At 56.7% G+C, this 26,761-nt stretch overlaps 1 protein-coding gene across 3 annotated transcripts in view; it reads left to right on the top strand.

Moving 5' to 3' along the window:
- The window catches only part of TTC28 (tetratricopeptide repeat domain 28), a 71,312-nt gene that overhangs the window by 6,493 nt on the left and 38,058 nt on the right, over nt 1-26,761 (top strand). Inside the window, exon 1 of one of the 3 annotated variants that reach the window (XM_044426187.1) lies at nt 26,663-26,702. The exons of the other annotated variants lie outside the window; for them this stretch is intronic. Within the exon in view, the coding sequence (XP_044282122.1) occupies nt 26,676-26,702 (27 nt within the window). The 5' untranslated portion in view covers nt 26,663-26,675. Of the gene's footprint in view, nt 1-26,662; nt 26,703-26,761 lie in introns of those variants that run through there. 3 annotated transcript variants of the gene reach the window in all.

Raw genomic sequence — 26,761 nt, 5'->3', positions numbered from 1 at the left:
CCCCTCCCCTCCCCTCCCCTCCCCTCCCGCCACGGCCACCACTGCCACTGCTTGGCCCTGTGTTCCCTCCCGGGGTTCTGACAGGGGTCCCTTTATGAGTGCAGGTTTGACAGTGAATGTTCATACAGTGCCGTCATGTATCTGGCGCGTTGCAGAGTTCCACAGGCAACCCTGGAAGGGATCCATCTCAGAATGATGTGCTTTGTTTGCATGTTCAGATGATTCGCAGAAGGGAAGCGTTGCATGCAATTAGTTTAGCTCCTCGGGAGTCCCGAGGACTGTTGCTCGGCAAAGGAGAAGGGCCCCTTCAGCAATTTCCTTGCTGGAAATTTGTTCCTGTCAGCATCCGTTGTCTCTTTTGCTCCCAGCATTTACAGTCATGAGTCACAAGAGTTGGAAAGATGCTTTTGACGGGATGCTAGTTTCAGTCCTCAGCTTCCGCCAGTTTGCTTTTGCTGAGACTAAGGTTACTTCCAGGGGTGGGGGGGTCTTGGCAGTTTCATTTCAGTTTTTGTAAGCTCTTAACTACTAATGAAGCTGCTGCACGTTAGGGTCTGACAGACTGTGTGTTTTAGGGTTCCCATTCCATTTGCATTTCTCCCACAGGATGGCTGGCATGCAGCTCCCATTACCCAGCAGGTTGAGAACTGTGGACTGCTCCCATGGCAGGCTCGGTCTGATTAAATCAAATCCACCCCGGCACCAGGCATGACTCAAGGACATGGCAAAGAGGGAAGCGTGCATGGGGCCAGGTGCAGGCATGTAGAAGAAGCTTCTTCCAAGTGACAAGGTGGCTGTAAGAGCAGGCGTGGGAAGGGAGGCCCACAGCGAAGGCAGCACGGAGCCCTCAGGCCTGGCAGGTGAGGTGGGATTCCTGCCTGGCAGGGCAGACCCTGCCTTTTGCATTAAAAGCTGCCCGGCAGAAATGCCTGAGTGTTCAGAGCAAGAAAGATGGAAGGCTTCTCTGTGCAAGACATCCTTTGCCGAGGATTCTCCTGCCTTTTCGTGGGAGAAAGAATGTCCTTCCACACAAGGTTTTCTTCCCTTAATAGTTTTCATCTCTGCCTTTCTGTTTGCTTTTGTATGTCCCGTTCCACCACACAAGGTGGCGCTGTGGGACAGGGCATTATTTGGACTTTATACAGGGCTTCCCTACCAAATAACAGCGTCATCCAGAAACGTGCTCTTTGCTCTTAAAGAAAGCTGTGAAAGTAGTTGGAAAACACAGAAGAGTTCCTAGGATGATGACGAGGACATTGCATAAAGGACCCGCAGACACACACACACACGAAACAGAAGTATAGAATTCCTTTCTCCCTTCTTGTTCTCGACCAGTATCTGAAATGCTGTTGTGAGTGCATCGAGTTTTTCCCTGAGGGGCAGTGGCAGTGTTGCGTTTCCCCTTTGTGTCCATTATACTTGCATGGTTAAAGGAAGCGGTGGGGGGGCGTGTGCCGTTCAGCTCAGGAGGCTGGTGAGGAGAGGGCCTGTGGCACACGCAGCACAGCGAGACAAGGAGGCTGGCACAGGTTTGCTCAGCCTGCCTCTGTTCCGCCCGAAAGGCCTCGGTCTCCATGGCGGGTCTGTCGAAGGAAGAGCTGAATGCAGCGGGGCAGAATGTGGATCCCAAGCGCTTTCAGATGCCGGCTGAGCCTTGGGGCTGGGCAGCCCCTTCTGTCTGCTGCCGATGTTGTACGGTCTCCGGCATGGGTGTTGGCACTGTGTGCTATTTTGGAGCCACGTTTTGCCCCCGCCCCGTTGGAGGGTCTCTGCTCCGGCAGTCAGCTTACTCCAAGAGCGTTGTTTTCCGTGCAGACGCTGCTGTGCTGAGGGAGAGGGCGGCCTGTGTTCCCTGGCGCGCTTGGTGGCGCAGGGAGGCAGCGTGGCGATGCTGCCTTGTGGCCTCCTCACATCCTCTCCCCGCTTCGGGATGGGGAAGGAAAGGGCTCAACTGCCTGGTCTGCAAGGGGCCCATGTGATGGGAAGCTGCGGGCTGCTGCTTGGGGGCTCTGCAGGCGAGGCCGGGCGGGGGCGCTGCGGCTGAAGTCACAGGGTGGCGCACTTCTCTGGGCCAGCACCGCTGCATGGTGGCCGCTGGGCCTTGGCGCTCTCCTTGTGAGCCTGCGCTAGCGTGTGTGCTCCTAGCCCACATTTAGTGGAGCTGTGCCACCCGGTGAAATGTCCTGTTTGGATCAGGACTGTGAGCTCAGTTGTGCGTGGCATTCTGCAGCTGCGCTGACCCCGCTGGAAGGTGTTGGAGCTCCTTCAGCTGCCACGCTTAGCAGGGTGCGAAAAGCATTTCTGTGAATGTGAAAAGAGCCCCTGTGAATGGCGAGCGCTGCTCCTTCCTTGGAGCCTCTTCGGACGTCTCTTGTGCTGCCTGGAAGTGCGGCATTCCTGCTTGCCGCTGAAGAGCAGCTCCACCGGCTGGCAGCCCCCTCTGGTCACAGCATCCCCCACAGAGGCAACGCCACCTTTGTGCAGGGCCAGGATCCTGGAAGAAAGGAGCTTCTCGGGGCATCCAAAGCAGCAGCCAGCCTGCAGCTCAGCCAGTGCCTCACAGGCCCGGCCCGGCCCGGCTCGGCCCCGCGAGCTGAAATGGGCTTTTGGCAGCCCGGTTTCTGACAAGCTGGCCCAGAAAGGAGGGCTTCTGCGGTATAGGCGTCTGCTGCTCTCCCGTGTGCTGGGAACTGTAGCCCGTACTTCTTGCAAGTGATGGATAGGTGTTGAGTGGGGTTGAAGAGGGCCGTTTTCTGGCGCCCAGCTGCTGTTGTCATCCTAGTCCCCCTCCAGTGGGGGAAGCGGCTGCGCTTTTGCAGGAGGGCATTTCCTTCTGCCCCCGATGCCTCCTCTGAGTTTGGCTTCCCAGCCTGGTGGTGCAAGTGCTGCATTGGATCTCCTCCAACCCCAGGCTCGCACCCTGGGGTGCTCCTGCTCTGCAGGTTCGGGCGTATTGCCTGCGAGGGCTTGGGCTTCCCTCCGCACTGCAGGGCTGTGGCCGAGGGGCTTCCCGGGATACTGGGAGTGGGCGACCGAATAGGATCCTTTTAAACTTCCCTGCCTCCGCTAATCAGAGCCAGCTGTGACGGGTCCTGGGGCGGGTTGAGAGCAGACCCTGCCTCCCGTGCCTCTGGCTGGTCACACACTGCTGAGCTGCGGGTGAAGAGGATGGACCTGAGAAGGTTGCGCGGAAAACCCTGAGAGCAAAGAATGTGACCAGACCGCTGGAACATTTTTTATGAATAGGGCTCTTGTTTTTAATTTGACAAGCAGGGAACTTTCCAGCCCTGTCCCCCTCTTTGCAATCTGTCCTTAATTTGCAGAGAAATGCACTCCAGCTTTTCAGACATTGAACTGTTTTAATGGGATTTTTTGGCTCTTCCTTCGCTCCAGTTGTGTTAGTTTACCCTGATACTTAACATGTTTGCTCCGAGAGGTGAGCTAGACGTGCTTTGCAGGACGCTGCTGACAGCCCCCTTTCCTGACTCTCTTGGTAGCCAAATCTTTTGCAGTGGAAAGTAGCGGCTTGAGCAGTCCATCACTTTCCAACCTTAACTTCCACTAAAGCCTAATTCTGGTTAGTTCTAAACTGGTCAGGATTGTGCCTGCACTGAGCTGAACTCCAATCCTAGATAGTTTTAAACTGAAATGCGAAAGCGTGGCTGGAGGAAGTGCCGCTTTCTGATTGGAAGCCAACTGTGGTGCAGGCAGGTGCCTGAGTGGTTAGCCCTGGCCTCTGGGGGCGTGGAGGGCCAGGTGGGAGGGCAGGGCCTGACCCCCTCCCTTCTTGCCCTTGGCAAGTGGGCCCTGGAGACATCGGACCAGAATGGGGTGGGGGGGCACGAGTTTGTCACGGTGTTGTGCTCGCACATTCCAGACGACGTGGCTGCGGGGTTGATGTCCAGATTCTGATGGCCGCCGTGGCAGGAGGACGGCCTGTGGCTCTGTAGGGGGTGTGCCTGCTGTTCCCAGGCCGTGTGGATGTGCAAAAGCGGGGCAGCAGTTTGGGATGCTCCTAGGAGGAGGCAGAGGTGACATGAGGTTCCCTGGCCTTTGAGCAGCTCTTCTCCCGGCGAGTACAAGGGTGGGGTTAGTGGTCTCCGGTGCTGAGCAGTTGGTAGTTGGATTAATTGTGTGCATCTGTTTCGGAGAGCAGCATCCCCAGCTGCATTTCTGTGCTATGAAATCAGAGCCAGAGTGGGGAGAGAGCTCGGAAATGCAGCATTTTATGCAGATAATTGTTGTGTGCAGAGCTTTAAAAAGAAGAAGAAAGAATCGCATTTCAGCTCTGAAATGAATGAAAAGAAAATGTGTGGGCAAAATACGCTACTAATTAAACCATGTCTCTCGGCCCTTCCCCGCTCTAAAAAGACATAATAGCCAAGACGGGGCCTAGGACTGGTCCTATGGTTATAATGTCCTCATGAGGATATGAGTTGGTGGTTTTGCTGTTAGGATGGGAAGTGCTTACAAGTGCCACTTGCTTTTCTGATATTGGGTTGAATTTGGGGGGAAGGTCCTTGAGGGTGAGCAAGCCTGTAATGGCCTCTTCAAAAGCCCCACCTGCTGGAAGGAGCTCAAGGGGCGCTAGCTTCTACGACCCACCTTCTTATTGTCCCTCCGGGAAAATTCTTTCTGGTTCAATCAGGAAGGATCTGCCTTTAGGGCACTTACTGAACAGTGGAAGTACAGCATTCCAGGAGAGCTTTTCTCCTCTTGGCTTCAGCCTTTGCTGTCAGCCCCCTACTCTTCTAAAATGCTCAATGTACCGCAGAAGTTTTAGTGAGCCCTGCCCTTACTGACATGGTAGAAAGTGCCATTGTCAAAGCACAAGATACAAGATTTTGAAGACTAGACAGGGCTTTGTTGCTTCTCTAATATCGTTTGTTGTTTCTGGACGCTCGTTGTAGCCTGCAGATTTCACTTTGCAAGCGATTGGCTGGGATCCAGCTCATATAAATGGTGGATGGTATGAATATTTATGTATTTGAAAAGGCTATCAGAACTTGTAATCAAGGAATCCTCTTTGATAATACGCTGCTAGTTGAGGATTCTGCCAGTTTCTGCAGATGATGGATTCCTTTGGCACTGCTTTGGGGCACCAGGAAACGTCATGCTCCAAATGAAATTTGTTTCTGTAATTTCTCTTTGGTAGGACTAGAAGCATCAAGTTGCTGCCCTGCATCCCCCTTATTAAGCTAACCTGCGCCAGCCACCAGTGTGCACCTAGAAGGTGATGGCCTTCAGCTTTTCATTCTACCTGAAGCACACCTGAAAGGTCTGGTTCCTGCCTGCTGATTTTCTTGTGGCTTGTCAAGGATGGTCTCTTGACTGGGTCTCAGTTGAGCACAGATGGACATTTCTGGCTCCATCTGAGCTCTGGAGCAACCAGACTTTGCATTTGCATCCAGGCGCACAAAGGGACCTGGTTTGCATGTTCAGCAGAAACCACCATGACTCAAAAAGCTAACGGTGGCTTGTTTTAATCCCTGCGGTGTGACAGCCCAGGTGTGGCTTGCTTCAGATGTGTGAAACCCAGCAAACGGCCCTCAAGTGACCCAACAGTGACTCGTGCTTTTTCAAGGCTTGCTTCCCACCCTATCTAAGCCATGCCACCTGGGTCCAGACGACGTGGTGAGTTGTGCCAGTGTGGCTTATGATGGAAATCCAGCTGGCCTGCCCCTTGCACACGCTGTGGCGGTTCATTGCAGCTGCCTCGATTGTGCAGACCCCCGCTCTCTTTCCCAGCCTAACAGGGTTGTGGCAAGGATACCATGTGGAAGGGAACTAAATCGGTCTTCTGGGGCCCCTCGGAGGAGAGGAGGGGTACTTGTTTATTGCAAGGATGTAATACTCGTTCTTCAGTTAAAATGATACTTTATTTGATTTGTACGATACCTTTCTACCCAAACCCACACCCAGCAGCTCACAATGGGACCGGTGCGAAATTACAGGCAGCGGCACTTGTGACGGTCTTGGCGCGATGCTGATGAGAGCCCAGCCTCAGCTGTGAAACTCCCGGGGGGCCAAACGTGAAGTGTTAGTGCTGACACCAGTCACCCTCCCTCTGGGAGATGCTGCCCTACAGAGCTCCCCCCGACTCCCCCCCCCCCGCTTGCCTGCATGTGGAAGAAGCCGTTGTTAGAAGGCGTGTCCCAAGCTACAGAGTGTTTTGGGGGGGGGGTGTTCAGTTCTTTCCTTGGACCCAGAAACTGCTAGCAGCAGCCAGCCATTGGCTGAGTCCCGGCAGGCTGAGTTCCCAGCAGCCAGTCCCGGTCAGTAGCATCGCTTCTGCATGTCGGCATGCTCAGAGGCATCCCCACGGGCAGGAGGTGGGCAGCCGGAGCTGGGCAGTTCTGCCTAGGAGAGGGCCCAGCGCTCGAAGAAATTTGTGCCGTGCAGTCCGTTTGGAGCTACACAAGAATGGCGGATCTCAATGCAAGGGTAAACCTTTTCCTTCCTGAGGAGCACAGTTCTGTCCCGGAAGGCTGGAGGCTGTGTCGGATGGCTGCCCCTTCACAGTGCTCCCCTCTTGTTGGGACGGAGCTGCGCTTCTCTGCCACCTCTTGATCCCTGCTCGGTGGGTCGGCCAGCACGGTTCTCTCCACCCTCGAGGCAAAGGGGAAAAGGGGGAGTGCCTTGCTCCCTGTCACCAAGCGGGTTTCTGGCTGATGGGATATTTGAATCCAGGAAATTCCTGACTCGGCTCAGCCACTCTCCCCGCCGCTGGACTGCAGCAGCGGCCTTTGTCTGTGCCTGCATGTCCACGCAATGAGGCTCAGGTTTGTTTGTTCGTCTTTTAAAGAGGCTTTGAGCATTTGGGGTTGTCAAGGTTGTTGTTGTTTTTAACTACAGCTTTTGCATATACTTTTTTGCATGTGCTCTCAAAATGGTATGCAAAACCCAAACAAACAAAATAATGCAAACCATATGGCTGAGCAGCAAATGTCAGGACAGAGAAAGCGAAGCAGGAGCAGCAGAGTGAATGGCCTTGATGGAAGGGACCAGCTTCCCAGGCCTCCCTTTGGAAGCATCCTCGGCGCTCCGGGCAAAGAGGCGCTGGTGGAAGCCCCGCAGGCTCAGGCTAGAAGCACATCTTGGGCTCTGGGGAGACTCCTGCATGAGGAGGGGCCCAGATAGCACACTCTTGCATGCTTTCTGTTTTCTCTCTCGGGGCCAGAAATACAAGCATGAAACAATGACTTGCAGCTCTGGGCTGATGCTAAAATGAGTCTGATTGTATGCCAGAGTCTCTGGCTTTGTTGTTACATAGCTTAATGACTAAGAAGCTGAACTCTCTCCTGAAAGCTCAGATTCAGCCACGAACTACCACTCTGCTTCTTCCCAGCTCTGTTTGTACTGTGCGGATATTAGGAGTGGCCTACCTTACAGGGTGGTTGCAAAGATGGCTGCAATATTGTTTGTGAGGTGCTTGGAAAATTCCACAGTATACCATAAAGGTGAAGAATTATTCCTGGTCCCCGAGGCAGCGGAGCAGGCAGGAAGGGATTAATTCCCTCTTCTGCCAAGAGCAGGGATAACCCCAAAGTGGTCCTGCCTGTCAGGAGCGGGGGGGGGGGGCGCTCACAGTTTGGGCTTTGCCTTCTCCAGAAGGGCAGGCTGGGTCACTGGCTGCCACGCTTCCTTGAGAGTGGAGTGTCTCTTCCCGTCGTTCAGCTCCTGCCTGTTGCCAGGCAGGGAGAACAGGTTGGCATTTCTGTCGCATTTTGCCCAAGCCCTTCCACTCAGCAGAGGCGCAGGCTGGGCCTCGAGCCTGGGGATTTTGTCTGGAGGACGCACACCGCTGGAGCCCCATCCCGCAGGCCGGAGGGGCAGAGGCAGGATGGTCAATCTCCGCGCACCGTAGGGCCCCAGACAGGCATGTTGCCAGCAGCTTCCGGGTGTCGCCTTGCTCTTGCTGGGCGCTCCAGCAGGAGACCACATGCGGAACAGGACGGAAGAACATTCTCTGTCATTTGGGGGGGGCTTTGCCAGATGCCCCCCTGCCACGGCGGTGGTCATCCGCCTGAGGCAGCGGCATGGGCATTCCTGTGGAAGGTCCACCCCACAGGAAGAGCTGCTTGGCTGCATCTCCATCTGCAGCCTCAGGTTTCTCTACTAACAAGCCATTAAAAGCAATGAGACAGTGTCTGCCTAGATGGCTTGTGCCCAGTTAATCCTGAATAATCTTGGAGTGGGTCTGGTGGTGTTTCTTTTCAATGCTTCTGACATCTGAAAGAGATAACCCAGTAGGACTTCAAATAGGAAATTCATTTTGGGATCAGACCATTTTCAGTTCAAAGTGTCTCTCTCTCTCTCTCTCTCTCTCTCTCATAATCCTCTTATACTGAGGCTCCCTTTCAGAGGATTTATGGTAAAAGGTACTCATAAAGGGGCAGGAAGGAAAAGCGCCGTTTCCTTAGCGCGATGGACCCTAGTGATGCCAGGCTCCGAGCATCCTTTTTCTGGCTCACAATGACAGGGGAAGGGGTTCTGCCTGCCTGTCTTCCAGAGGTGGATCATTCTTCATGTCTCTTGTGAAGCAGACGGTGCTCCATACACAACCTAGGATGTAGGTAAAGCTCCGACAGTACCTGACCCAAGGCCACCCAGAGAGCTTTCTAGCGGAATGGCATTTGATCCTGGGTCGTGTTGTCCCCGCCCCCCCCGCCCCCCCAGTCTTGGCCTGGTTCTGCCACAAGAGCTGTCTTAGTCTTTCAGGTGCTGTGGGGCTCTTCCCTGTGAGGGCTGGCAGCTGCGATCTTCTCTGTTGGCTGTGCAAATAGGTGAGCTTTCCTCTGCCTTGGGGGATAAAGAGACCCTTTGTGTGATGAGCAAACCTGGAGAGGCCAGGATGTTTTTCTTGGAGTGCCTTTCCAGATAATATTCAAGTTCTGGTCCAGTGTATCGTTCTTGAATTATATTCTGCATATAAATGATCTCTGAGTGGAAATGTTTCTGGACTCAGATACTGGGAAGAGTCAAGCAGCTGTTAACAGCTGCACTTGAGCTCCAGGCCTTGGCTGTTCCTAGACAAATGATATCCTCCAGCTCCTCTGTCAGCCCAAAGGCATGACGACTGCAGCTCACTCAGCCCAACTCCAGATGTTTCCCTGAAGTGCTCTTTGGACTGTCACTGTGGGGGAGGCTGAGGAGTTCCCCATCGAGGTCGCCTCTCTTGTGTTAGGGGAGGAAGCAGGCAGCTTGGACCGCGAACAGCCCCCTCCCTCCCTTCCTTTGGCTGGAGGTGCATGCTGGGAGGGCTCTGCAGCCAGAGTTGGAGCCTTGCCAGCCTGCTTGCAGCGGGGAGTCCCCGTCGCCAAGAGAGCAAGATGCCAGCTCTGCTTTGGAGAAGGGCCCTCCAAGGATGTGCGGGACCGAGGGTGGCGCTCTCGGTGTGAATCCCGTGATTCTGAAGATAAACACCCCAGGGGAGCGTCACTCCGCTGGCCGTCGGCCTCCGGGCTGCAGGCACGTTCCCCTCCACAGAGCCAGCAGCAGCTTCCCGTTTCCTTTTGGGACCGAGCGGTGTAGCCCACCATTTTGGAAAGTGGCGCATGCAGGCCACCTGAGGTGGGCGGACGTGGACTCGCACCCGCAGGCTGCTGTCCTCCAAGGGGCCTGCCTTCCAAGGATTGCCCCGGCCCTGTCGCCCCTTTCCTGAAAGGGGTGTCTGTCCAGTGCAAGTGAAGCAGAGCCCAGTGGTGTCGGCAGGAGTGCTGGGGCTGAGCAGAGGGCAAGGAGCAAGCAACGTTGGGTGAATTCGCTTCCGCGCCTCCCTTGCAAGTTCTGTTCACATTATCAGAGAGTGACAACGGGCCACATGCAGAATGGGTACGGTCAGCTTAAGAAAGCGAGCCAAGCCCGTTGCTGCATGGCAGGAATCGGTAACTTGTGGCCTTCTAGGTGCAAGTCATATTGGCCCTAGTGATGGTAGCCAGCGGCGAGGGATGATGGGAGCTGCAAGCCCAAAGAGCTGGAGGGCCGGGCTGCTCACACGCGCTGTGGCAAGAGACGGCTCCCCTTCCTCCCTTGACACCAGCTAAGCTGCTTGGCTCTGTCAGTGATGCTGTGATTGATGCGGGACAAGAAGCAGAGGAGGTGCCTGACGATCGGCCAGAACGTGTGTGGAAACGAGGCGGGTGTCTTGAGGCTCAGTCGCATTGTCCTGGTTTCGCGGGTAGATGGGTCTTCAGCAGCAAAGCACGGGGTGGAGAGCATGCAGCAGCGGGAGCGGCGTTCCGGATCTCTCCCCCGCACCTCCCACTGGAGTGCCTCTCCTGTCCATGGATGGGCCGCTGGGTTGCTTTGCTCAGCAGTTGCTACTCCCCTGAAATGCCCAGAGCCGTGTGCGCGCTCCCCTCGGGATCCGGGGACAAGCTGCCTCGGCTGGTTGCCGCCGCCGGTGGGATTGTGGCTCACAGTCAGAACCGGATCGTCCAATCCAAATTCAGTGCTCAGAGCCTCGTCTGCTTCTCTTGCGGAGAGCCAAGGATCCCGAGGCGGAGTGGTCGGGTGCGCCTTGTGAGACTGACCGCTTCCTCGCAGCCTGCCGGAGACCGGCTTACGCCAGCCCTGCAGGGCAGTGATGCTCACCGAAACGACTGGCCGCCGGCCACCACCAGGACGTCGTCTGTTTCACCCGTGGAAGAGGCTGCGATACGTCACGCGCAGCTGTGTGGGCAGGGGAGAAAGCCGGGGCCAGGCAGCTCTGGTACAGCCCCGGCTGTTCCTCGAAAGGCAGTACAGTCCACTGGGACTGCACCTTTCGGAGCCCCGCCGGCACTGTGCTCACTCCCAGCAGTTTTGACTTGCCGAATGCCGAAGCACTTTCACCGCAAGGCAGTGACATTCATTGCATGCTTGTGTCATGTTTGTTTTGTGTCAATATGTCGGGTTTTCTTGCCTCCCTTTCCAGAATGCATTCGAGGAAATTCCATTTTTATCGTGCATTCTTTGGATATGAAATGCATGCAGCTTTATTTGAGGGAGTAAATTTTTCATGAGTAGCACATGGAGACTAAATAAAAAATGACAGCTTCTTGGATTTGAGCACACTCTAAATATGTGCCTCGAAATCGTAGTGCCTGTGACTGGGGAGGGACAAGAGCAAGTGCTTTCCTTCTCCCCGAAGGCGACGGCTGCAGGTCACTGGCCAGAGCCGTGGGTGGCCACCCGCGTCAGAGCAGACCTGCAGAAAGGCGCAGAGCTGCAGCAGGGCTTCAAAGGCGGGGGGGGGGGGGCTGCCAGTGGCTCTTGGAGGGGGCAGCATTTTCTCCCCTGCTCATCAGTTCCTCGGGTGAGGCAGAAAGCAGGAGAAGCTGCCAAAACCAGGACATGGGCCCTGGCAGGCCTTTCCAGCGTGATCTGCAGTGCGTTGGCGCCAGGAGGCTTCAGCAACGTGGGGGAGAGGAAGGGGCAGCTGCCCCCCGCCCTGCCGAGGAAGTGCGCGTGGCAGGACGCCTGGTTTTGCCAAGTGCCAAGAGCTGTCGTATTCCAGAGGAGAGGGAGCAGAGCACCTTCTTCCTTGCTCGGCCTGCCTTGCTCCCCTTTCGTGCTGCAGTGCTCTGGAGTTGCACAGGCCACTACTTTGCTGTATTTTGGGGCATGCTCAGGCTCCTTTTTGCCCTGATTTGGGCAGGCTCGCCAGTACTGGCGGAGGACGTGTGGAGGGGGTCCAAGGCCCTCCTGTGCTGCGGAACGCAGCAGCCCGTGCAGCTGTGCCCGTTCCTCGTCTTTGTGTGGCCGTCGGGAAGCACTTTCGAGATGGAGGGCATCTGCCAGACCACAGGCAGGGAAGGGTTAGCAGGAGAAGCCACGCGTAGGGGGCCCTGGAAGCAGGTGCCAAGGGCCTGGCTTCCTGGCCTGCTGGCCCCGGCTCACGGCAAGCGCAGGCGGAGAGTAGCCGGGCCCCATAGCTTTGGCCGACCCGTGCTCCGCTTTGCTCCCTCCGCCAAAGGTCTCTTCCCTGCCTGCCTGCTTCTTGGGCCCCGTCCTGAGCCTTTGACACACCCCGTCTCTGTCCTGGCACCAGCTGTGGCAGACTGCCCAGCGCCATCACGCCTACCTCCTTTCCTACCCCGCTGGTCCCCAGCAAAGCACCCCTTCCTATCAGGCAAGCAGGCATGTACACTCCGGGAGTTTTTTATACTAGATGCATTCAATTTTATATTTTAAAATAATCTCATCTGATTTTTACTTTATGTTGTTGGTTATTTGGTCTTTGTGAACCGCCCAGAGAGCTGTTTTGGGTGTGTGGATGGTATAGAAATCCAATCAAACAATCAATACATTTGTAGAGACGTAAGGAAGAAGCCTGGAACCAAGAATGGAAGAAATGCTGTTGGATAGTAGTAATGAGCGCCTCCTTCCTGGAGTCAGTGTTCAAAGGCACCACCTAGCTTGCCCTGGGATATCCGAAGTGTGCCAAGGAATAGATGTGATGGAGCTCAGCTAGAAAGATCCAATCACAAAGAGCAAAGCACAGGACGTCCTGCAGGTGAGGAGACGCACATTCCCCATGGCTGCCCCCCAGTGACCCCCACTCAGAAAACAGATACCTGGACCGGGTTTGGGGCGAGCTCAAGCTGCATCCTTTTTTATTTCTATTTTCTTAACATACACAAATACACAGAAGAAAATATAGAATAGAAAATAAAACTAATATAAACAGCCGGCTAAAGTGAACAAGATGAGCAAAGTTGCCAAGAGAATTTTAAACAAATACAGCCTGTGTATTGCAGCCCCCAAAACAGACTCTCTTCCCATCTTCCCAAGCTCTGAGAGCTTGCAAAAAACCCAAACCAAGCCAAATCAAACTTCTGTACATCAACAGATTTCCTAATCAAGCTACATGCTTTTTTGTGTTTCTGAGTCGCTTTCTCAAAGAAATCTGTACTTCTGTTTGATGCAGCTACTTTATCTTGTGTCTCGTCTTTCTCCTCTGTGTGTGCTTCTTCAGGACACGACCCTAAAAAGCAGCTTCATACAAACTCACCAAAACGCACTGGCCATAAGCGGGACCTTTGATGGCAGAGGCGCAGGTTGCTTCCTCCACGGCTCCATCGCTGGTGCTTCTGTGCAGAAAATCAACACCCCGGGACCCTTGCTCCCTCTTCACTGGCCACAAGTGACCTTGCATGTGCAGTGGACACCGGGGCCGGCTAAGATGTGCCACGACGAGTCCTGGGGATGGATCGCAAAGCCAGATTAGAATACATAAAACCCTTTTGTGGAGCAATGCAGTTCTGTGCTATAAGGAATGCTTTAAAATTGAAAACCCTTTTGATCCATGCAGACCAGTCGTGATTGGAACAGTTGGAGGAAACCAGCCTGGGTGGGGGCACTCGGCACAGACCAGTTGCGTCCCTCGCTCACAGCTGCTGCGGTGACAGCCGGAGAAGCACAGCGAATGGCGCGGGCATATGGTGAAGGGAAGGCGCTGTGGAGTGACATGGCAGGCAGACATGCCGCTATTAAAAGTGTCTCTCGTTAAACCCTCGATGTGCTTGGATTCAGTTTCGTAGGAAAATGAGTAATTAATTAGACTGAAGGATCTGCATCTCAGCCTGGCTCCCTCTCTGGCACAGTCTGTGAAAGCATGGCCATGCCGCCTCCCCTCCCGGCGAGCCACCACCTTCCTTCGGGTGTGCCATCCTTAGCTGTCCAACGAGCCGCATCCTGAACGAGATACGGAGCCTCACGGCAGAGGGCTGGCAGGGGGCGTGCTGATAAACTGTGGGCTAAAACACTGCGTGGGAAGAGCCACAATGCTGTTTCAGATGTCCGTGGCCACCAGCACTGGGGCTCTGTCAATATGGACGCGCCACAGAGATTTTTCCAAGGACCGCCCCTCCTGGCTCGGCAGCTCCGCCAGCCTGCAGTGCCCTTGGTGAAGGGAGCCCCTGCAGATGCCCAGCCCTCCCCTCTGCGAAGGACTAGCATCTTGATCATGGCAGTGATTTTCCTCCAGGCCACCGTGGGCCAGGGCAGGAGTTCAGCCCCTTCAGTGCTGCTTTTCCTTTCATGTCCCGCTGCTTTTTAAGAACTGTTCCATGGCAGAAAGGAAGTTTCCCAAACTGTTATCTTGGAAGGGCATCCCTGCAGACTGCTTCTGACCTAGAAAACGGCGTTGACGGTATACTCTGCCAGAGAGTAAAATCAGTTCAACCCTGAAAGAGTTCATGAATTTATAATCAAAGGGATCTCTCTTTTCTCCTCCTTGGATTGCTCTTCATTGCAAAAGATATTTCAGAATGTCTCGTGCCAGCAAGAAAATGAGCTGTTAGCTGACTTTTTTGCACTATGTTTCATACTTTCCATAACATCAAAATCAAGGTGGATTGTTTAAAGGAATTCAAATAGTCCGTATTGCTTTCCAAGGCACCCACCCAGGTACTGCTGAGGGCAAGCAAGAGAGAAGGCTGGTGGCCCGCTTCAGCAAGGTGTGGCACGAGGTGGGTTGCAGGTCTTGTGTCTCAGATGGAAGCACAGCACGGTGGTAGAGGACTTCCAGAGCCACGTATCTCTTCCGTGGCATACACCTCATAAAAAACCTGCAGCAAGTGACTCTTCAGGTCTTTTTTATTAGGGCTGGACTGGTGGCCAAAGGACGCTCAGCCGGGGATCCCCGATGGCACCTTCATTCCCGGGTGGCCGGACTGGATCGAGAGCCGCTTAGTCCTTTGTCCTGGTTCCCCATCCTGAGGTAATTGGAAGCAGGATAACAACCCTTCGGCCCCCATGCCTGGTGCTTCTGCACTTGCTCAACGTTGGTTCGGTTTCCCTCCCGCTGTTTTAAGTGAAAATCAAAATTTCAGGAAATATTCAATCCGAGACCAGCCATTCCATATGTCACTTGGCCCCGAGTTTGGCGAAGAATGCGAATGCAGATCAGGGAGGGTTTTGCTTGGTTCATTGTTCTCACAGACCCCAGCGCTGCCAACGTCGTAGCATTCTTGGCGAAGGGTCCCCGAGCAACTCGTGTGCGTTTGGAGATTCTGCTTGGCTGCCCATCTTTCTCCATCTGTCCGTGAGGCATTTCTCCAGCAGCGCCAGGCAGACGCTTCTCCAGAGTCACTGTCAACCTTGCTCCGTCGTGGGAGCAGGAGAGGCAGGTGGCAGCAGGTTCCTGCTCAGGTTCACAGAGACAGGCAAGGCCCAGTGGGATCAGCCCTGTGTCGCCTGGTCCAGCCCGTGGGGCAGATCGGCTGCCCTCCGGCAGGGTGGGTGCAAGGCCTCTGCCCGCTCAGCTCCTCAGCAGCTGGCGTGCGCAGGCAAGTCGCCTCTGCAGAAGGCGGTCACCTGTGGACAGCAAGGCTAGCGGCCGCGGATGCTCGCCTCCTCCGCGACTCGGCCAGTCCCCTGAGCATTCTGGTCCGGGGGATGCTAGTGTGCTCCCATGACCAAGCGAGCTTTGGGGCCCGTTGCACTTCTGTTGGAGGAGTCTCCACACCACACTTTAGAGTATCAAGTCCGCTAGACTCTGCCTTCTTTGGCAAGGGCAACAGCTGCTCCAGCACGCTCTTCCCCAGCCTTCCCTTGCGGTTTATATCCAGAGCGAACTGTATCCCACCAGCTCTCTCTGCTGGGTCGGATTTTCATGTCTAGCTTCTCGTTTATGGCCGGATACTCCAGCAATCCCGCTTTGGCCTCAGGCTCCTAACATTTGCAAAGAAGCACCCAAGCCCAGGGTCCCTCTCCAGATGCAGGCAAGTTCTGTTCTGGGATGTGGTCCTCTCCAACTGGCTGTCATGGCTGACCATTGTCTTGTTACCTGTTTCCTCCCCTCCGGCCTTTGGGGAATCAGAAATGTTCTTCTGCCAGGGATGATTTGACCCCAAATGGATGCTTCCCGGCTCCTGGCTGCTTTCCCCCAGAAACTGCTGACACGTCCATGTGCTGGTGCAGCTTGCCAGTGGAGGAGAGGCCGATGTCACTGGACACCATCATTTTGCCAATTACCAGGGGGCCTTGCTGGCGAGTATAGTGAAGGGCTGGCCCCAGCATGCCTCGTGGGGGGACCCCCCCCCCCCGTTTCTGCTGCATCCACCCAAGTCTTTGCACGCGAGTTTTGTGGTGCTGTGAAAATGGCAGGTGCCGCCTTGTTGCTGACGAAACAGGGGAGGCCTCCGGATGTTCAGGGAAAGGCTCCTTACGCCCACCTCCTTCAGAAGGTGGCCCCTCCGGGACGCGTGAGAAGAGCACTGCTCACCCCGCTGCCAGCCCGTTTCCGGAGCTCCCCCCCCCCGCCGCCCCGGCGTGTCTTTCCACGCTGCCGCTTGGCCGCAGGCTTGGCCAAATGGCGGAAGTTGCATCTGCTGTGCTCCGAGCGGCGCCGTGCAGCCCTTTCCACGCTGACTCGGGAACTGACCCCTTGTGTCCAGGGGGCGGCTCCCAGGCACGTGTCCGTGGAATCGTGGCCTGAAAGGTGCTTGCTTCTGTCAGTCAGTTCTTCGGGGCGGGACTTGCGTGGTACTTGGCCTGCTTCAGAATGCATCGTTGCCCGGAAAGGGCCCAGGGCCTCATCCGCCCCGTGCTCTGCTCCTCCCCTGCGGGTATCAGCTGCGTGAGCTGCCCATCCCTTGCTGGGCCCCCCCAGCCTCCAAACTGGGAGGAGGAGGGCCTGGTGCCCCCTGCCACAGCAACTGATGACCGGGCCGGGGGGCGGGGGTCCTTATGGCAGCAGCAGAGATGGCTCCTGCCGCGATGAATCATTTTAATAATTCAGCAGCGAGCGGCGTCTTGCTGCTGCTGTCGCCCCTGGGGATTGTGCTTGGCTGAGCTGGATTGTCCCCGCTCCACTGCCCTTTTCTCCCGGTGCCGCTGCATGTCAGCAAGGCCAGTGGCTGGCACTTCTTCTGCGAGGGTCAACTCAAAGAACCTGGGGGGCAGCTCCCCACGCCCCATGCTTGTCAGCAGATAAGCAGGCGCCCTTCTCCGTCCCCGCCAGGTAATGCATGAGTCCGTCCCTGCCCGGTGAGAGCTCACATGCTCCGGCCACCCACCTCGGCGACGCCGCGAAGGTATCGCTCAGTTCCAGGGAGAAGGAAGATGAGGCGGCGGCAGCAGTGGCCGTCCAGGGCCTTGGCCAGGAGGCCGGCTGACTCCAGGCTGAGTGGCCGTTGCCTGAGGATATGGGCAGGCGGGGGGTGCAGTGGCTCCCGCCCTGCACCTGGCTACTCGCCGGGCCGCCTGACGGTCCAGCGTGGGGCACGGGATGCTCCGTAGCGCATCCCTTGGCCTGACTGCGTTTCAGGGCTGCTCCGTGGCTGCCTCGTCCAGCCTCACGGCACAGAGCAGAGGAGTGTGGCGAACGACAATCCGTCTGTAGCAGAATCCTGGTCTGAGGGGCGGGGAGAGACAGTGGTCCCTTCTGGATGGGGCAAGTGTGCTGCGTGCGGCATTTGGATGATCCGGGCGAGGCAGGGCAGGGAGAAGAGGTTTGACTGGAATGCCAAGAAAGGGACGACGCATGTTCCAGGTAAGCCACCCGTTTCCAGGGAATGACCATGTGGGTGGGGGGGTTGCAGGACGAGGCACTGGACGCCTTCAGGTGCTCCCTCCTTGTGGCTCCCCCCATTCTGTTTGGGTGGCTTGTGCTGTCGCAGCCCCGTGCTGGCAAGCGAGCGGGCAGGCAAGGGTGTGATGTCCCGGGAGGTGGAACGTGTTTTCCCCCTGTCCTCGGTACACAGGCTGTTCACGCTCGGCACATGGTCAGAAGTATGTGCTGGAATGGAAAACCGTCCTTGGAAAGGTATGGGGGAGGGGAATGAGCATGTCTCGTCCGGAGGCAACCCAGAGCAAGGGAGCTGCCAAGTGAGTGTGTCCCCCACCCCCCATTCCACCTGGTACACCAGCGCTTGGCGTGTGCTACCTTCGCACTTGGGAGCAGGTTGCCGAGAACACCTGACTCAGCACCGCTCTTCCAATCTGTAGCTCCGGGAAGCAAATGGAGCAAAAGTCCCAATTTATTACAGTTTAGTTTGGGCCATTTACAGCAAGAAGAAAGCAGGTACCTTCTGTCTACCTTCTGGGCAGTTTCTTTTTTTCCCTCTGGACCACCCACTTGGACCTGTAAGCAGGGCCTGCACCAAGCCGGCAGCAGCCAGCCCTGCAAAGAACTCACCTGATGCGATTTCGCGGGACTGCGCCTTAAATAAGGCAGGTGTGTGTGAGTCGGTGAGCGAGAAACGGTGCTTCCAGGTGAGCTCTCTGTTTTGCAGCCTCCTCACAGTTGGCATAGCGTGTGCAGTGGGTCATTGTGGACGCCACTGTCCTCCATTTGTGCCCCCCCCTTGATTCCCCACTGCTTCTTGCACCTTTCTTCTTACCACAAAGAAAGAACAAACAGGAAGGGGGGCGAGGGGGGGTTAGCTGCACGAGGCCTTTGGACTGGCAGTGCAAGGACCCCTCGGTCTGAAACCGCGCTACATACCATGTGGTGTGGGGGAACTGAACGCAATCCTGGGGCATTTTGGAGGCGCCCGGCTGAGGCAGGAGCTTCTGTGGTTGCTTCCCAAAGAGCAGGACTTCTGCCTCGAAAGTTTAGGACTGTCCAGTATTGCACAGTGTGGCCGTCGTGCAGGGAAGGCATCTGGCTGGCAGAGGAAGACGAGCTGGCATCTCACACACCAAGCCCTGAACGAAAGGGCTTGGCAGTGGGCACAGTGGGGCAGCCAGATGATCGCAAGCGGCTCTCTCGACTGAGCGGGCCCTGGAGAGAGGGCACAGCTCGAGGGAGGCGTTTCCGTTATTGGTCCCTGGCCTGATGCAGATTTTCTCCATGGATCAATCTGTGTGCGCCTGGGGGCGAGGGGAGTGTCTTGGCACTGTGAAGGTTCAACAGAACTCATGTGGCCGAACTGGTATCCCCCCCCCATCCTGATTTCTGTGGCCTGGTGGACGAGCAGGTGCCTGAGAGAAGTGAGCCCGTCCTCAGCCTCCTGTGAGACTCGGGCAGGCCCTGAGCCAGTTGAGCAGCATGGCACTGCTGCAGCTCTGGTGGCCAGTAGCCACGTCGGAGAGCAGCCAGCAGAGCGAGGAGGAAGAGGAAGGGGGAGCTGAACCCCCCCCGGCCATCAGCAGAGCTGGCCTAGCAGGACGGAAGTCCTTCCACACAGGAATCGCTTCAGCGAACTTCTCCAGGAGGCTTCACAACCCTTCCGCTTTCCATGAGTTGAGAAACACTAGGACACCGTTCCAGGAGGGAGAAGTGGCGGACACGGGCCAGAGCTCAGCGCCTGCTGCAGCGGCGGTGGCGGCGGCATCCTTTGCAGGCCCGGAGCGGCCCATTCCCTTTGCAGGAGGCACGGCACCTGCAGGCTGTGCAGGGTGCAGCGCCTGCCGCTTCTCCCGTCCCGTCCCGTCCCGTCCCGTCCCGTCCCGTCCCGTCCCTGCTCGCACCCACATGGCTGGGAGTGAGCTCGTGCTGCTGGCTGGAATTCGGTGTGCGGAGTGGCGGTACCGGTGTCCTGCTGGTGGACACGGGCGCTTTCCCTTTGTCTGCCTCAGCCATGGACCTGCCCGTCCTTGCAAATCAGTGAGGGGAGTCTCCAGGGGGATTCCGAGAACCTCTGCTGTTACAGGATCCCGTGTGAATCGCCTTGCGGGACTGTGGGCAGAATGCATATTGTAGCCTGCTTATGTTTCCAGAGTGTGGAAGAGAACGTTGAATAGACAAAACAGATTTTTTGAACAATAGTTTTATTGTGCAGTCTTCTGAGGAAGGGCAAGCTGAGTGGAGTTTACATTTCATTCCGTTCAGCCCATTTATATTATGGCCCAGGCAGCAGGACAGGCAGCCCAGCCGGCAGCCCAGCCAGCAGTCCAGGCCACGTCCACCCACAGGGGAGTCCCCGAGGCCTCTTCCAGAGGCTCATTAGAAGTCCAGAAAGCTCGCATGATGCGAGGGAGGGGGCTGTCTTCCCCTGTCCCCCGTGTTGTGTGGCTCGAAAATGACACCCCTCTGCATTCCCCCAAAGGCCTGTCACTGAAGTTTCTCCAGCTGCTTAGCTGGGGGAAGTTACAGAAATCGACACCCAAAATGGCTGCGGGAAGAGGCAACCGGGAGGAATTCAGTGAAGGGGACCGGCTGCTTGGCTTATGCTGCCGCGGGAGGGTGGCTGTGCCTTTGCCTTGGCTGCAGCGAGGGATGCTCCTTGTCTCTGCTTGGGGTGCTGTTGTTTTGTGGATTTCTCTCTGGATGGGCAGCAGTGAATTTTGAGGCTCCGACAAGCAGTTATGCCCCGTGAGACTTGTGGAGAGAGCAAACGCAAGGGTTCCTCTGCTGAACACACAAATGTTGTGGCCCACGGGAGGTTAATGTTGCGAAATTTGGAGGTGCTTCTAGGTGAGGCTTCTCTTGCCCCATCGTCCTGCTTCATGCATGGCGTCAGGGGCCATCCGGACACCTTTGTCTTCCGTACACAGTGCTTCCCTTTTCCCCACGGCCGTTGTGCCCTTTTCTTGTCAAAGAAGATCCATTAAGAAAGGAAAGACAAACTGCCCCTTGGTGTTTTTATACTAGTGGTGCTACAAGCAGTCCATCCAGAAGCACCCGGGGGGTCATACAGTTTTAGGAAAATAAATTCAGTTCTACCTTCTTGAGGGATTTCTTTGTCACTTGATTTTGCACCTTGATACCTGCTCTGGTTGAGGGATTGGGGGACCTTCAGATGCATATCTTTAGGGCGGAGAATATGAGTCATGTGCCTCTGCACAGATTGCAGCTGTAAGGCATGTGGCTTTTATCTGTTAACCTGTGTCTTGTTCTTGCCTCTGCTAATCTTTGTAGAGCTGATAAACAGCAGTGCAACAGGAGAGGGCAAACCAAGCATCCGGGGCAGGCAGCTGCATTTGCCCCGGCTGCAAATGGCCCACTTCAAGTTGCCCGTGGCTTGTCCTTGCCAAGAGCTCTGAAAGGCCTGGCAGGTCTGTCCTCCGCCCTGTGGCTCTTATTCTTCCACTGAGGGTTGCTGTGTGACAACAGCAAGGAAGGCAGGTATCCTGTAAACATATTAAGGTGAGAGTCGGTGGTTTCCTGTGCAGGCCATGAATGGTTAAATTTGATAAAGTAGTAATGAAGAAAGGTGGAGATATTTGTTTGACTTTGTCACTTGGCGCTCCTGGCAAATGAGACCATCCATCTCGTCAAGCAGCTAGTCGTGCTCCTTAAAGGAAATTAATGTCATTTGTCTTCTCACCTGTATCCCCGATTGTTCTCCTTTGATTCTCTCTCCCAGTTCCTGCTTGTCAGTGTAACTGAGCTTCTATCCTCATCAGTTTCTGAAGCAACCTGAGTGATGAATCCAAACCGTTCTCTGGGTTCAGGAAGCAGAAACACTGCTGCTTCTGTTTCCTCCGGTCGTTCACAAGCTTCCAAATGGGTCCATTTTCCTGACGCAGCTGAGGGAGGGCAGTTCCCACAGAAGGGACTTTTGGAGAGCTTTTCCGCAGGGCTGCAACCGCCGTGAGAGCCAGAGAAGGGCATCCTTGCTTGTGCTCCTCTGCTGACGTCTCCATCCAGTGGATTTTCCACCTTGTCTCTCCCCTCCACCACAATAGCCCTTCTGGTGATTCTGGTGCCCAGAATAACGGCTCACCAAAATGACCAAAGGATGCACAGACTGCCATCTGGATAGGGGATTCAAGGCGGAACTGTAACAGCAAGCGCAAACTGGGATCCGGACAGTGCTGGAATTCAGCACTGGAAGCTCGAGCTTGAAACTGTAGGGGCGAAATCCTGAGAATGCAGTGCCGCAGGAGTCTGTGGAGGACGTCTTCATGTCTGGCTGAACCCCTTGATCTGGTTTGCTCCCTGTTTGCTGATGGTAAATGTCAATAATGGCTTTCTGAGGGGACTTGACCAGACGGTCTCCGCAGTGGTTCCTCGCTGAATCTCTCCTGACGGGGCACGTGCTTCGATGCTCATCTTGCTCTAGGCCTGGGGCTTCCCGAAGGCGCCCCATCTCTGCACTGGGGGGCACCAGCATGCATAGCATGTTCAGCATGGGGGGCGGCCCCACACACCTTTTTGTGGTGGGGCCATGGACCTGCATACTGTCCAAGGAATATGGCCCGGCAGGGGCCCCCAGTTCTCCCCCGACCCGTGGCCTCGTGTCTGCAGGCGGGCACAGGCTCGCCAGGTCATCCTGCAGCGGGCGCCTGTTCTGCCTCTGCTGAACAATGCAGGAGCTTTATGACTGGGTGGCTATGTGGAGATTCGGGCATGATTTATTTATTTATTTATTTATTAAAACATTTTTATGCCGCCCCATTCGCCGAAGCCTCGGGGCGGCTTACAACATGATGTTATTTATGGCAGAAGTTCTGCCCCAGGGCCAGCTAAAGAAGGTGTGTGTGTGTGTGTGTGTGTGTGTGTGTGTGTGTGTGAGAGAGAGAGAGAGAGAGAGAGAGAGAGAGAGAGAGAGATTTATCCAGCTGCAGTTGCAGCTGCTGCAGCAGAATCCCAAAGCACACGCCCCTGGGCTGGAGCGGGGGCGGGGGGGGTTGTTCCTCGTCTTTTAATGCTGCTGATCGTTCCACACTTTCCGCCGGGCTCTCCCTGTGTCCAGTTGTGGTCCTTCCTGATAGTAAAAGCAAAGCGGCTGGGTTGCTTGGCAACCGCACTGGGAGCCAGGAGGAGGGGTGCCCCGAGTCTTTGCAGAAGGAGACGGGAAGGGAGGTGCCGGCCGAGGTGGGGTCTGCCCTCCCCCCAGCTGGGAGCAGAATTTCCACCCACGGGTTGCTGGCATGAGCCCGGTCACGCCAGGGGGTGCAGCCCGCAGCCCTTCCCAGCTCCTCCCAACAAGCGCCTGGGAGCTGAGCCGCAGACACGGCCGCGCGGACCTCCTCTCTGTCCCGGTCAGAATTTGCTGGGAGGTTGCCTTAAAAAATGATTTTGAAATTTAAAAATCTCTGAAGTGTATAAAAGGGATGTGCTGCTGGTGGTCATTTTGTTTGTTTTGGCTACCACCTCACCTGGAGCCTTCTGGGCAGGGGGCAGGCCGGTGGAGATGGAGGCGCTCGCAGTGTCCTGTGCCTCCTGCCCTGGCCGTGAGCCCCGGCTAGCGTGGGCAGGAGGGAGGTCCAGCCTGGGCCTGGCCTTTGCTCCTCTGACTTGGGGGGCGGCCTTGCCGTTAACTGATCCGCTGCCTTGGAGCACGAGCCCGTGGTCTGTACTTGTCGGGTGTTCCAGTAGCGGGCTCAGTAGCAAGATTAATCCTCATCCCGACTTAACCTATTTGATCGTTTCTCAACCCTGCTGAATAAATTTCAATTAACAACAGGCACCTGAAGCCCGATGATAATCCTGCCTGTGTGTCAGACCCTCAGATCCGCCTGCAGCTGCTGATAAATGCTGCCTGTAGTTTCCTTATCTCGTTTGGGCGCTCAGCATCTCTTTGAAGCAAGTGACACTACAACTGGCTAATTACTGCTAAGGAGGCCATTTCTCTAAGCCTGCCCTCCCCCCATCATTAGTTGGGGAATTTTTTTAGATAAGCTGACCCTCATTTTTCAAAGGTTCTGTCTCTGGATTAGACCTCTGAGAAAAGATCTTTATTCAGCCTGACTAAGCAGAGCGTGGTCTTCCAAAGTGATCTGCAGCCTTTTGAAGTGAGTGCTCCCTGCCCTCCCAGCCTGCCTTAACTGGGGTGGGACAGGCTGGCGGGCCTGGCCAGGCTGGCAGCCGCAGCATTGCCTGGCCCTGGCTGCCGCACAGCTTCCTCAGTGGGGCAGGAGGACTGAAGCGAGACCCCACTTGCTCCTCTGGCTTCTTGCAGCCAAGACACCAGAGTCCCCAAAAGCGCCGCACCCCCCGGCTGAGCTCCTTTGGCCACGGCACTTTTGTGGCATTCCTGACCCACCGCATTTCCTGTGCAGCTGCTTGGGGCATCTCTTGAACCGAGAGGCAGCCTGGACCTTCCTGCTGCCGCCCATGCTGTCTTTTGCAAAGGAATATTGGAAACACTGGCTGTGTGTCAGCTTTGACTTCTGCTGGTGGCCACTTGGGTTAAAGGGAGGAATGGATTGGCAAGCAAAAAGTAGGGCTCTGATAAGGGGGTAGAGCTCCCTCTGTCCAGCATGGCTGACCAGTGAAGCCAGGGCATGTGGCCTCTGAGCCTGCAGCCTTGTGTGGTGATGGGGCCCCAGGCAGCAAGGAGGCCCAAGTGCAGCCTTTCTGCCTGTCCTTTTGGTGGGCTTTATGGAGGGGAGGAAGAGAAGGGGGCTGTAATGCATTTGCTCTGCATGGGGTTCTCTTTGCCTGGTTGCTGGGAGGTGGGCAGGAAATTGCCCACCCATTCGCCTAATTTAGGGTCCAGATAAATGGCTGGGATTCTTAAATGTCAAGACCAACCAATCCTCCTTGGGATTCAGCAAATCTTCTGCAAAGGAAAGTCCTTTTGGAGGTCTTGTTCTGCTCTTTTGTGTTTGTGTTTGCTCTTTTGGGGGGGGGAGTGTCAGTTCGGTGTGTGGATAAGAGAGGAGCTGAAAGGCACTGACTTCCAAAATGTTTTGGACAAGTAACATGAGACAAAGTTAATGCACAAAATCTTTGAGTAAACCAAGCCGCCTTGGGAATGGAAGGAATGGTCTTGTTATGGCTCAGTGACCAGTTAGAGGGCAGAGAGCAGGCGTCCCTTGGTGGCTTTGCCGTGGAGGAGGGTGCTGGCAGCGTCTTCCCCAAGAGCTGGAACGGGAGGCTGGTGCCATGGAGGCTGCATTTGCGAATGATGCTGGCAGCGGCGGAGTGCCAGGTGACGCAGATCGTCCCAAAAACGGTGAAGCCCCCCAGAGTGCAAAGAGCCCCAGAGGGTGTTCCTAGAATGCTCCCTGCCATGGCAATGGCTGGCTGGGTGTGGGCGGGGTACCCATTCCGGTTTGAACAGCAAACCTTTCCCAAGGACCCTCTCCAACAAGCTGCTGGGCTGGGGTGCTCCTGTTCGTTGGGAATCTGGTCAGAGGCCCTTTACTCGGATGCCCCGCAGCCTTTCTCCATGAGCGGACGGAGGCGATCCCAGGACTGCTTGGCTTGCCCTGGCCGGAGGCGAGGGGGGTTGCGTCGAGATGCATTTCCCACTGAAGCCTTTTCATGTATTTCTTGAACAATTATGCAAATCTAACCACTACGTGAAGTTGATTTACAGCTTGACGTAGTGTTTATACTTTCAGCCTTAAAAACAAGTGCGGCGTGGCTTTTCTCACAGCATATATTTGCATGCTTTCCTGTTCTTCTATAGAGAGACTGTGTTTGGCAGATTACCACATGGCGCTTCTCGAGGCATCATGATAATTTGAGGCTAGCAGCAGAATTCGGAACGTTTCTGTGCGAATGAAGTTCCATTGAGAAGCCCCCCCCCCCCCCCCCCCCCCACACCGCGATCGGCGCTACGCTGGCGAGGTGTCTGGCTTGCTGCGGCTTGGAGTCGTGCTGAGGGAGGGCCACCAAGGCCGGGCTGCTGCTGGTGGCTGCCGGTCGGCAGGCGGGGCCTTGGGGCCGAGTCAGCAGGGCACCTGTGAGGATGCCCCTTCGGTAGCATCGTGCTTTTCAGATCTCATTCAACGATCCCGGATCCGTACTCCTTTCGTACCTTTGCATGCCTCCGCTCACTAGGACCGGTGGAGGGCTCTACCAACCGCGAAGCGCGGGGAAGCCTCTGGTTTTCGCGCAAGCGGGGCTGGAGGAGTTGCCCCGAGAGCAGGAGGGCGGGCCTGCGCAGGCAGAAAGCGCGGCGGCGCTGGCTTCATTCCCCGCGAACGAGCCAGAAGGGGCGTGTGTCCGCAGGCCGACCCGGTTCCCTGCCCAGGCGCTTGCAGCCTCCCCGAGACAAGCTCGGCCTGAACTCGGCCGTTCCCTGTAACATCGGCCTTGCGTCACGTATCTCTCGGGCGCAGGGCTGGATGCAGCGCGGGTGAGGGGCGCTTCCCAGCGAGCGGGCCTCGCTCCCGCCGCCTTCGCTGCAGGCTCCACAAAGGGAGGCGGGGAGCGCGGCGGGCGCTAGGGCCCGGGAGGCGCCCCTCCGGAGCGGCGCTGGAACGGGCAGCCCAGCCGAGCGGGCGGGCGGGCGAGGAAGGAAGGGCGGGCGGGCCGTCCGTCATTAGCGCGGCCGGCCGGGCGGGGGGAGCCAGGCGGCGGCGGCGGGCAGCCGCGGCGGGCGGGCGGGCGGGCGGTGCCTCCTGCTGCCGCCGCCGCGCCGGGATCGGCTCTGCAGCAGCGGGCCGAGGAGGAGCCCGGGGCGTCTCGCTTGCCGCGGGAAGGGCCGGGAAGGGCTCCAGGCGGCCGCCGCCGGGGCGCAGCGCTCCTCCGCCCGCCTGGCCGCCTCCCTCCGGCCGCGGGCTTGCATGGCCGCGGGAGGGGCGCTTCCTGCAGCTGCAGCCCGGCGGTGCCGACCGGGTCCCGCGGGAGGCGGAGGAGGACCACGGCCATCATGATGCGGCTGCTCGGCTCCCCGAGGCGGGGCGACGGCGACGGCGACGGGCTGCTGCGCTGCGGCGCTCGTGCGTCCTGAGCGGCGGCGGCGGCGGCGGCGGCGGGGCGCGACCAGCCCGGCCCTCGAGAGGCGGATGGCGGCCGGGGCCTGGCCGGCGGCGGCGGCAGCATGAGCTGCGGCGGCCCGGCGACCCTGAGCGCGCCGCCACGCCTTGCCTGATGCTCCAGGCGCCGCTCCACAAATATGATGAAATGGCAGCCCCGGAAGAAGGTGAGCGCGGGGCGGGGGCGCGGCGACCTCCAGGGTCGCCGCGCCCCCGCCCCGCGCTC

The sequence above is a fragment of the Varanus komodoensis genome, unplaced genomic scaffold (assembly GCF_004798865.1).
Source record: "Varanus komodoensis strain SLA01 unplaced genomic scaffold, ASM479886v1 scaffold165, whole genome shotgun sequence".
Taxonomy (NCBI): Eukaryota; Metazoa; Chordata; class Lepidosauria; order Squamata; family Varanidae; genus Varanus; species Varanus komodoensis.
This window is presented reverse-complemented; position numbering and strand designations above follow the sequence as displayed.